Source organism: Phlebotomus papatasi, chromosome 1, assembly GCF_024763615.1.
Source record: "Phlebotomus papatasi isolate M1 chromosome 1, Ppap_2.1, whole genome shotgun sequence".
Lineage (NCBI taxonomy): Eukaryota > Metazoa > Arthropoda > Insecta > Diptera > Psychodidae > Phlebotomus > Phlebotomus papatasi.
Window position 1 is genome coordinate 74,129,887 of NC_077222.1, and position 11,911 is coordinate 74,141,797.

Consider the following 11,911-nt stretch of genomic DNA (forward strand, 5'->3'; position numbering starts at 1 on the left):
TATAAATCAAAAGAGAATATTTTACAGATATGATAATAATCGCGCAAAAATAAAAAAAAAGGTTAAAAAAACAGAAAAAACGTAAGATATACCATATATATTTTCCATTTTTATAACATATTTATACATTAAAAAAATTTAAAAAAAAATAATTCCTTGATGAAGGCAAATTTTTCTTCATCAATTTATAGGAAAGTATTCCCACCCTAAGAAATTATTTTTCAATAATTTCCCCAAAATTATGAATTTTATTAAATTCTCTTTGGCCCACAACCGCAATAATTTGCAGATTTTTAAAACTTAGGACCACTTTGCATGTTCAATGATCTCTCATCTTCTTTCCAGCCATAGACAGCTTCTGAATATGAAGGTGGCGGCGCTGAAAATATGAAAAGATGCTTTAGTACTGAAAATTAATTTATAAATATTTTTTAAATAAATAAAATATTTTTTTAGAACATATACAGTGGCGGTCAAAATAATAGAATCATTTTGAAAAGCTTATATTTTTTTAACTTTTGTATTTTTTCCCAATTTGTTGATATAATTCTGCAGTAGAAATCTTCAAATTATTAAAATCGTAGAATAAGAGTTGCTTTGGCCACTAGAGGTCTCTGTTTTACACAGAATACGTCAATAGTGAAATACAGTTTGGCCAAAAAACTGAAAAACTGTCATTTATGGTTTTTAAATATGGTTTTATTTAAACTTATTCGATTTATAGACCACATTGTTTAATTTAAATAAAAGTGGTCCTATTGTGTTGTTCAAACCAAATTTCACTATTGATGTATTCTTTGAAAAATAGAGACCTCTAGCGCCCAAAACAATACTTATTTGACGTAAGGTAATTATTTGAACATTTTTATGTCAAAATTATTTCAACGGATTGGAATAAACAAAAATGTTCATGGTAAAATAGTGGTTTTTGCGGAGCTGATTCTATTATTATAGCCGCCACTGTATATATATATATAAAATACTGTCAAATAGAAAACTTCACTGCACAAATAAAGAAAAAATTTATATTTTTTTGTGACACCATTTGTAGGCGGTCCATTAATTGAGTTTGAAATCTTTTTAAAATTATTTTTAAAAAAAAATACTCATGAAACTACATAACTCTATATTTTAACACTTTTGTATTTTTTTTATGAGACTTTAGGTACCCAAGAAGAAAACAATTTCTTAATCTCTATTTAGAATTATAAAGAATTTGGTTCTTGTGGATAATTGTAAAATAGTAGAATATTCAATTTTAAGATAATTTTTCTAAACTTTTAGCTGATGCCTGCAACACTTTTTTAAAAACTTTTCTTCTTTGTCATTTATATTTAAATACTAATTAAAGAGCATAATTCTTTCTCATCATAAATTTCTTATTGAGAACTTTTAAACCTTTGAAACGAATGAGTTTTAATTCTGAGAATGTTGATTTTATAAGTGTTGTTACTATTACAGATAAAGACTTAAACTATACCTATCTTATCATTCTTATTGCTAATATACTGCCTTATATACTTTTATGACTAATACTACATCCGTTGCAGTTAACGTAGCATATAATAAAAGGGGGCGGTATTTAGATCGTGAAATAATCAAATTATATACAGTGCTGTCTCTCTATATGCACACTCTCTATATGCACAGCTTTTGTGTCGGTTACATTCAAAATCAATTTGTTTACATTTTGACAAAGTAATAAAGAAAATTATTTTCTTGGTAACTAATTTTTCTTGTTTTTAATTTTCTTAATTTTATTTTTTCTGTCTCATATTATATTTAATTAATACGGGACATTCTAGAACAATAAAAAAATGATAATTTATTAAAAGAAAGAAAAAAACCGTTGGGAATTTCAAAAAAAGTTGTGCATATTCAGAGAGAGAACTGTCAAAAAAAGTACCCAAACTGTGCATATAGCGAGACAGCACTGTATCAATGAAATTTATCAAAATAAAATATCCTTTACAATAATATACTTTCACAGGAGAGTTTTTTTATTTCTTCATATAAACGTAAAAGAGACTTTGCAAAAGATAAATGCAATTTTTAAATTTGATAATTGATTAAAAAGACAAATATGCATAATGTAAAAGTATATTATAAACAAGTGTTGACTCTTTACCCAATTTTAATTTTTCCAAACCACTTCTTAATAACATTTCCAAAATTGAATTATAAAAAGCATAAGGAATTATCATATTTTACCGATGGTTTGTTTTTACTATCAGTTTAATTTTTTTTTACATCAAAAAATTATAGGTTAAATGATGAGATTTTACTGATATTTCCTAGTTGCCTATTTTTAATTTTGCTTATTTTGTGCTTATTTTTATTTTTCATTTTAATATTGCTTATTTTTATTTTCTATCGGATCAAATTTAGGAAATAACTAGTAAAAGGATTACATGCATGAAAAATTGACAATTTTTATTTAACCTACCTGTTTCATCAGACATTGGAGCTGTCGGTATATTTGTGATGGACATTTCAAATTGTGGAGCCATTGCTAAAGGTGAAACTGGGGCATTAGGAACAGGCATCTGAGGTAGAATTGTATTGCTATTCACATTGGAATAAATCGGAAAGGTTCCGATTGTCACTGGAACATGAACACGTGCAGTACTGTGGCATCCAGTTACATAGACAGCTACTTCCACATAATATGAAATTTTTATGTTGGAAGAGACATTGCATGTAACTGGTGTATAGGGCACGGTAAGTTTAGACTCAATACTGATTTCCCGATCACTACTTTTCTGATGTAAATCATAAGTATTGTGGGCAATTTTATTAGTCTCATGCCTTTCTTTAATATTTGGTGTAGTACTCCTGCAAACTAAATAGGATAAAATAGAATATTTTGTACTATATAGTGATCTATAGGGCATTTTTTTATCTTACCAAGTGATTTCACCAATTTCGTTTGAATACTGACAATATCAACGGTACTTTTGTTTGAGATTCGCACAGATATTGGAATCTCCTCATTTACAAGGAATCCAGATTTTGGAATTGTTACAGTTATAAAAGCTGGCGTAGTGGTGCACTTCCAAGAGCAATAGTCCTTAATTTTTTCAACCTGACTTGGCATTCTCAAAGAGACATTCTGACTGAGATCAAGTGTGGCTATCACATGGAATTCCTTTTCATACTTGTCATCAAATGCCCAAGGAATATCAAATTTAACTTTAGCCTTATATGTGATTTTTCCATAAGCGCCAACAAGAGAGCCCGGTAGTGCATAAGGAAGTTCACATGCAAAAGTATAAGAATGATTTCCTGCTGGTAAATGGATGGTTGGTCCTCCTTCTTGCCCATACAATATTGTTCGACTGTTCAAATATTGTTCCTGCGAAGAATATATTACTGTACGGGTCTTCCTTTTTCCGTTCACCGTATGTGACTTTGATTCGGTCCAGTGAACATCAGCACTGCCCTTTATCATCAATGCTATGTCTATATGTAAAAATATAAGTGAGAATGACTTTTTAAAGGAAGTAGAGTATATTGAAACTTACATCGAATAGTCATTGGTTGTGAATTTGCAATTTCCACACGACCAGTGAGATTTTCACCAGCCACGTAACTTGTTTTGTCCAATATTATTTCGCAGCTCATGGCGATTTAAAACCTTCAAATATATTTGGAATAAAATGTAATAAAACTCTCCCATGAGATCTCATAAGTCTCTCTCTAAATCTCTTTTCAAATAGTAAGATTTCTGTGAAATTTTTTATTGAATGTATGTAAAACTAAATTATTTCACATAATAGTGATTTATATTCGATTGACAAACTTGCAATTAATCAAATAGGGGAAACTGGGGCACCTCCAAACACTGCGATTTTGTAATCAGATATTCGACTTCTGAGAACAAGGCCTATAGGAATTTATAGGCACTATAGGGGTGCTTCTCCATTGAAGAAATGGTCGAGATAATCCAAGTAGTTTAGAAATAAAAATTAGTGTTTGGTGGTACCCCAGTTTCCCCTATGTCAATTTTATCATAAAACACCAAAAGTCTGAAGATATGTACTTGTTTAGTATTCTTAAAGAAATTTAAAACTCGTTTCCCTTTAGTAGATTATTTTTAGTTTGTTCTAAAAGTGATCCTTTAACCCCTGGCCTATCCTTTAAAAATTGAAAACACTATTGTTAGGAAGCAAATATAGAACCAATGAAAGAAATTCTTCATTTTTTGCTCCTAGTGCTTGAAAATCAGGAAGATATTGAGACAATAGCTAGAAATGATAATAAAATAATAATCGAAAAAATTATTTGAAAACTTGTTACTGATTAATTTAAAAAAAAATCATCTTTTTCAAGCAAATTTCACAACTTGGAAAACTCTTATATCCCCAAATTATCCGATATATTTTTGGTAGCGAAAATGTAGTTAAATAGTGGAAAGTTTTTAAATTTCATTTACTAGAAAATTGTTAAAAATATTTAAAGTAAAAAAACGATCGATTATCTTAATTGAGAAAAAACACCTATTTTTTAATATTGAAAATCTTTCAAAGCGTTTAAAATGTTATAGATATAGAGAGTTTTACTGAAAAAATATTTTCCTGATTCTAAAATTAATAAAAATTTTCTGACAATTTGCGAAATATGTTTTATTTATTAATAATAAATTTGTAAACTGAACAATGTACAAAATGGCAATAAAAGCCCGGAACATTGGAATTAAATAAATAATTATAATAATATTTTATTTATTAGAAAAAATGTGTTTTCCTCGTCGTTGATGCGCTTAGACTGTTTATATCATCCCTTAAAAATTCTGAGAACTATCTCTTAACTTTCCTTCGAAAGAGCTTTTAATCACAAAACCACCCGGCATAAAAACGTCTTGGTATTATAATTATGTATGATGTAAGTATATTTATCAAGACTGTATTTTCGTTCTGTATGTATGTGATTTGGAAATACACGAAAAAGAGGGGCAAAAGAGAGACGCCACAAATACTTAAGCTCCATTGAGTGACAAGTAAAATAAAGGTTTTTACAATTTTCATAGAACTTAATCGACGTGAAACTTAGCAAAAAGTTTCCAAAATAGTTCAAAAAGTATTTTCATTACTTGCCAACTTAGCAAATGCGTCTAAAATAATTTAAATATGATAGAAAGCGAGAAAAACCACACAAAACTATTCAACTACTCAAGACAAAATCGTCAGTTATACTGACTTCTATGTGTAAGCCATACAAGAGAATAATAAAGAGCGAATAGACATAAAACCGTGAATGAAAATTCGTTGCTTGTGGCGTCATTACACATCACTTCCCCGCCAAATAACGCTTTTCTACGACACACTACTACTATATTCAATCTGATTTCACTTCCTCTATATTTGAGTATCAACCACAAACGAACTATATGTACTAGAAAACTCCTAGCATGAACTTGTATCTGGTTCCATTAATTAACATTCTTTAGTGAAAATAACAACCGAACACTTTTCAAAATATCCTCTCAGGAATTTACTTAACAAATATTCTAAAGGAAATAATCCCTAATTCGTGCTAAAACGAAGTAAGGGGGATTATAAATTTTAGTTGTCATCCCGAGAATTCCACAAATTTCTGTTCACAAGAATGCTACAACTGTTGTTAGATGTGAAAGCTCTTTACCAGAGAACTTATGTTAAAAACTTTTCCCAAAAGCTTTAAAGGTCATGAATATAGAGTCACTAAGCTAAATATCTAACATATGTGATAATTGAGCTGTACACCTTTTTTCAACCACCCACTATCGTACCCCTCAAATATTTAACCATTCTACATAGTTTGGGTTATCATGTTTCTATCTCAGGCCCTACCGAACAGAATTGAGCAGTTGCCACATAAAATAGATTGAAGATTTAGTTTAGCTGATATACTGTTGTCAGCTGTTTGAGCTTTACACTGGTTTACTAAACAGCAGAACAGTAAAGCACAATTAAGTTACACCTTAGACTTAGACGCTCGGGATTAATTGACAACATTATGCACGATTAGTTTTAAACTTTATTTCATTTTTAACTTTAATTTCATTGGCTTCGTGAGTCAAGAAGGCAAAAAAACATATTTTCTTTATTTTTTTAACGCAATAAAAAATTTAATTTTATTAAATCTCTTTAGCATATAAAAATATATTTTCTTAAAATAAAAAAAAACAAAAATTCAGCTTTTGGACCTGGGATGTCATGATAACTTATTTTTGATAGCACCGACTGTCGATTCTGAAAATTCTAACAATACAGTAGACTTTCGTTCAATCGGCTCTTTTACAATCAGGCGAAAAAATTTGTTCACATGTCACGTTTCATTTTTAAGCAAATTGTCTCAAATTCGCTGTAGTTCCTCTTATTTTATCATGATTCTTTATAATTGAGCGCTTTTTGTGGAATTTACAATGACTTTGACGCCCAAACCTCTCGATAATTCAGATGGCATTTTACCCCATATGCCCGATTGAGAGAGAGTCTACTGTAGCTGCACTTTTTGCGACTTATGACTTATATAGATGTTTATCAACAATCAAATTCTTTTAAGTATGTCAGTGTTCATTTGAAATGGTCCAATAAATCGTAGAAAAGCAAAATTTACTTGATCTAACAGATATAGATTTATCAATATACTATCTATTCAATATTATCGAAAAGTTACCATTACATACCTGATTTTAAGAGACCTTAAAAAAAACTAATTTTTCTATGGACAAGATTACTCAATGTAGTGTATTAAGGTAAGTGGAAAAATAAAGCTCATATTAATGATACCGGTGGCAGCCAAAATCCTGAAAGTCAAAATCCCGAATTTTCAAAATCCTGAAATTGATGAAATTATATGGAGGAAAATGTTTAGAATAATTTCCTAAGACACAGAAGATTTCCCTTTGCCTCCAGCAAGCGCGGGTACAATCGTGGGAGTAGCTATGACACTTTTAAGAATTCGGGATTTTGGCCCATTCGGGATTTTGGCCCATTCGGGATTTTGGCTTTTGGGATTTTGGCGTTCGGAATTTTGACCGGGACCCTAATGATACATAGGCCGAATTACGGAAAGGGAGGGGCCCGGCGAAGGTTCCCAGTCGCTATCTTTAACCTGTTGGTCTATGGAGGTGATAACTTACAAACGGATGAAGAGACGGAAAAAATATCGTGACAGATAAATCTCACAATTTCAGATTTCCAAAGTGCTCGCTCTGTGAATTTCGCAAAGTATAAAAAGTATATAAAATAATTACTTTGATAAAGTTTTATCATCTTCTTTCAACACTTCATAATTTTATCTTTTCAACTCTAATCAAATAGAGCAAGTCCACACCCACACCTTTCCAGCTTTAATATAATAGTTGTTCAAAATTAAACAGAAATGTCCTTTCACTTCTATTGCCATTTTCCAGTATTATGCACATGGCAGGAAGCTCCATATATGACTGTATTATGACATCAATGGCATATTCATGCTTTCTCTCTAATAAATTTCACAATGTGTTCATTGTTCTGTGGAATTTAGGACTTTTGTCCTTTTGAAAACCAATAGCAATACGTGTACTTCCTGTGGAGATAATTGTGCGCTATTCAACAAGAATGGATTAACCTTTCATACTAAGTTCCAAGTGTGATTATGTACAATCTTCAGTGCAATATAGAAGGGGGTTGTTGAAAAAGATATTTGTTGATTATTCCCATCCTAAAATACTAAATCTTATGAAATGGAGGGCTTTTTGAGTTCTGCGCCATGAATCATCGCAGTTCCATTATTTGGCCTGAAATAATATGTAAATATATGCCTATGGCCTATGAAAGCAACTGGTGAAAAAGGTGCTAAAAAGGTTACTGGCAACACCGATAAGGCTAGGGATATTCACATGGGTTTCCATCAAAATTTCATTGATATTTATTTATGATGTTACATTGTGTAAAAGCTCCCCACACATATGTAATTTTATCGCAAACAATATTATGTAGGGTAGCTGAAAAAAAGTCCCTAAGGCACATTTTATGATATATTGTGGATTTTCGGTAAAATGACGACATGTTCAATAGGCAACCTTCTTTCAATTCAACCATACTTGCGTATTATGAGTCCTATACCCAGTCATTTACGTCATTCACAACCTCGTTCACGATTCAGTAGTCAGAGCATGAATCAAACAGGCTGTGGGTTGCCGATTCGGGGTTTCAATTCAATCCCAAATGTATATCGGTACAACCCCTTCCTTCGCCAAAGCGCCCTACTAAAAAAAAAAAAAACAACAAACGCTGAAGGAGCAAGTGAGATAGGGACAAAGTAGTGGCAGTGCAGAAACGGTAGAACTTGTGGGTATGAATGAATGTACGCAAGGTCGAATGATGCCGAAAATTTCACTGGTACAATTGCCTCTTAAGGCAGCCTGGGCGTGGGCTGTCGCATGCGCAGCCGAAAATTTGGCGCTTTGTCGCGAACAGGCATCGATTGTACAGGGACATTTGCAGGTTTCCAGCTCAACGCGCTTTCGGCTGGGGAAATCGAGGCGCGGGGCTCAGATGCTTCAACCTAGCATGGCTATATTGCTGATGGTAGAGGTTCAGCAAGCGCCAGTATAGTATGGCTGTGACAAGAGGCAAACTGTTGGATATCTATACAGTGTGTTCCCGCAGGGACCTCGTTGAATGAGTTCGTGGCTGGCAATGAGGGGTATATATAGGGCTCGACTTGGGACACCATATTACATTGCTCATAGGATTCATACAAAGTGGAACAGCTTCATTTTCCTCCGTCGGACAAAAGTAACTATTTCGCGTTAAGTGAAGTTATTTAATTTTCTTTTGCTGGTCTTTTACCAAAAAAAAATTTAATAGAAAAATAATATTATAAAAAAGGACTGTGTGTTTCCGTATTCGGAGTTCCTAAAAAAACATAAAAAAAATTAATAAAAACAGAAAAAATTGAAAAAAAAGAAAAAAATCTCTTTGTCTGCAAAAGTTTCAAAAAATAGTATAATTAAAGTGTTTGTTGTGTTTGGAAATATTAGACCTACTGAGTATGTATATAGATGCTGAAATGCAAATTTCTCCATTCAGCTTTCTTTGTCCTCAACCATGAATGAGAGTATGTAGAGTGGATTGAGGATGGGAATGTGAAGGGTAGAAATTGCGATAGCTTTTTCTTCATATGCCCAAAAATTTATATATCCCACATCGAATATACATACTCAATGTGTCTCTTTCCTCATTTCATATCCTATTGTAACCAGTTAATGGGACTGAATGACCATGCCCATATCACATTTTCTGGTGACTACTTTGTCAGACAACAGGTTTCTCTCGCCCACTGAGCGCTACTACTCTTATACTGGAAGGATGGGTTGTTGGTGAATGACAAGTATTTTCTTTTCTCTTTCCCAACCATGTCATTGCAGAATCCAGTCACCACGAGGAACTTGATAAGTTTCGGTATTGTGCTTGCTCTATTAAATGGTGAGCGCGTGTGGGCTCAAGTGAGAGGTAATGACTACCTCTCATCGGAATCAACGGGTGACGGCAGCAAAAGTAGCAGCGATGTGAACAGAACAGTTAATGGGGGTGGGGGTGGTGGTGGTACAGGTGGTGAGGTAATACCAATGCAGAGAATGGGCTCAGCCCATGAACCCACCTGTGAAGAACTGAGGGCCATGTGGCGCTTCTCGAAGCGCCAATCGCGAGCAGCGGAGATCACAAATGAGATCCCCACATACCGAGATCCCTTTGCATTTAACGTGTGGGAACCTTTAATGTTCCCGAAAACACGCAGTGTTGGCGGTATGAGGGTATCACCATATCGCGATGGAAATAGACCTGTCTATGGAATTGTTAGGCACAAGGAGCCTTTGGCCCGAATTCGAGATTTGGCAGCTAGAAATCGATTGTTCGACAATGTGGCTAGAACCTATGGGGGCACAGACAATCGTGGATCGCTACGAAATGGGAAATATGCCACCCAACGTAGACCTTTTCCGGTTATCTTCCGGAAACCGGATCGTGAAGATGATATGGGTAAAGGCATTGAGGGTACCCCCAAGGAGATGACCAGCAGCGGGCCCATTCAGAATTCATTGACACCTCAGAAGGGTAGCTTCCAACGGCTCAAGGAGCTAGTATGGACGCAGAGGGCGAGTGAATTGGCACAGCAGCGTCGCGCCGAGGAACTTGCAGCTAGGGCTGCTGTCCTCAGGGAAATAGCCAATGGTCAGAGTCATTCGATCACGAGCACATATCAAAAGTCCAATATGGCCAATCTAGATGATGACAATAATCAAAGACTAGACTACGATCAGGGGATTCCCGTTGTGAGGCAAACTCAGGACAATCCTCTAGCGGCGTCAGCATACTTAATGAGTGGTCAACCACGGTCGCATTTTCGAGAACGGAATCGGGCCATAATGAGGCAAGTGAGCAATTCCTATCGCTAGGCTTAAAACAAAATTATTAAATGGCATTCCGGGAGAGATTGTGGCCTGAAAAGGAGCTTGTCTCGCACTAGGGGTATCCCCTGTAATATTCTTATTCAGAACACAATCTGTAAGTCAAAGTTTTAAGTATATGAGTCAACAACCTGAAAGCTTTCAAATAAAAAAAAATCCTAAAAAATCATATTCGATCCGACGTACATAATCAAGGAGGCTTTAAGAATCAAATATATCTCTGTATTCAATGTATTCAAAACCCTTAAGCATGGCTACGGGAGTTTTCATGGTTAATTATGAAATAAGCCAAATTTTTACTGTATTTGTCTTTATTCTTTTCAAAGCACTTGTTAAACTTTGGAAAGAAACTTTTTTAATTACAAACCCAAAAATCCCTACAACTTTGGGATTTTTTTTCATAATTTTTTTCTTGAATATTCCAAGGAAACATATACTATGATATATCCACAGTAGACTGTACATTTGCCTTCCAGACAAACTCATATTGTTTAGAACAAGAAAACATATCTTTTCCGAATATCAAAAAAAAATGAAATCAAAGCAGAGAAGAGATATCATATAAGAGAAATATTTTGAATAATTATATTGAGATAGAAGAAAAATTTTGAAATATTACTCAAACGTGCGGTATACCAGAAAGTTATACCTTTATATCATTCTTGAATTTCTTTTACAAATACTTTTGAGCTGCTTATGATTGCTGGTATATTCTTATGGTAAAAAAAAATGATGTGCGCAAAGACAGAACTTTTGCTCAAAGTGTAATATTTAAAAGAATCTGGGGAAACTCATCCCCTATATCAAAGACAATAATATACATTTCAGTACCATGAAAACCCCCATTTGTAACTTAGTATATGAAATGTACTACTTAAAGGATTTTACTCTCCTTTTTTTGACAATGTATGTATGCATGTTGTGTGATGCAGGGTAAAACTGCTTAATGAGCCACAAAAAAAAATCTAAAAAAAAAACGATATAGTACCTAAGTGTAAACTATGACAATAATCTACAAAAAAAATAACAAGTGTGTTTAGAATACCCGTCAATTGTTAGAAGAAGAAATGGTAATTGAAGATTGAAGCCAAAAAAATACAGATAAAGGAGATCCAAAACGTAGTAAATATATGTAGCAAGAGACAATAATTTTTCCTTGTAAACTATTTAAAAACAAGTATATAAAAATATACTAAGAAAAAAAATGAAAAAAATAAATTTAACTTCTTAAATCAATTAAACCAAATTGTTTTTTCTCTGGCTTCCTATTTTTTTCCTTCCTATGGTCGATATTTCTTGTGCTAATTTGCTTCCTGACTTGAATACAAGATGGGTTATTATGGGGCACAGTAGAATAGCCTAAGATGAAAACAAATTCGGACTTTTGTATGAATTACCATCTTAAGTAGATAAGAGAAAGGGCACATGCAACAAATGTTCGCGAACTGACTTCCGGAATTAACTCTCCAG

At 33.3% G+C, this 11,911-nt stretch overlaps 2 protein-coding genes across 4 annotated transcripts; one reads left to right on the forward strand and one right to left on the reverse strand.

Annotated features, from left to right (window-relative positions):
* Positions 1 to 82: 82 nt before the first annotated feature.
* LOC129801742 (arrestin domain-containing protein 3-like) lies at positions 83 to 5,194 on the reverse strand. 2 transcript variants are annotated; one of them, XM_055847045.1, is made up of 5 exons: positions 5,093 to 5,194; positions 3,525 to 3,637; positions 2,908 to 3,462; positions 2,447 to 2,842; positions 83 to 379 (listed from the first exon to the last, which is right to left on the reverse strand). In XM_055847045.1, the coding sequence occupies exons 2-5, from the start codon at positions 3,622 to 3,624 to the stop codon at positions 294 to 296; spliced, it is 1,137 nt and encodes a 378-aa protein (XP_055703020.1). In that variant the 5' UTR covers positions 3,625 to 3,637; positions 5,093 to 5,194; the 3' UTR covers positions 83 to 293. The 2 variants fall into 2 exon arrangements, with proteins under 2 accessions (XP_055703020.1, XP_055703028.1); XM_055847053.1 differs by lacking the exon at positions 5,093 to 5,194 and having other exon boundaries at positions 3,525 to 3,856.
* Positions 5,195 to 8,501: 3,307 nt separating this feature from the next.
* Positions 8,502 to 11,682, forward strand: LOC129801764 (uncharacterized). Of its 2 annotated transcripts, XM_055847086.1 has the most exons (3): positions 8,522 to 9,022; positions 9,236 to 9,298; positions 9,401 to 11,682. In XM_055847086.1, exons 2-3 carry the CDS (start codon positions 9,239 to 9,241, stop codon positions 10,427 to 10,429), a joined length of 1,089 nt encoding a protein of 362 aa, XP_055703061.1. In that variant the 5' UTR covers positions 8,522 to 9,022; positions 9,236 to 9,238; the 3' UTR covers positions 10,430 to 11,682. The 2 variants fall into 2 exon arrangements, with proteins under 2 accessions (XP_055703052.1, XP_055703061.1); XM_055847077.1 differs by lacking the exon at positions 9,236 to 9,298 and having other exon boundaries at positions 8,502 to 8,768.
* Positions 11,683 to 11,911: the final 229 nt, after the last annotated feature.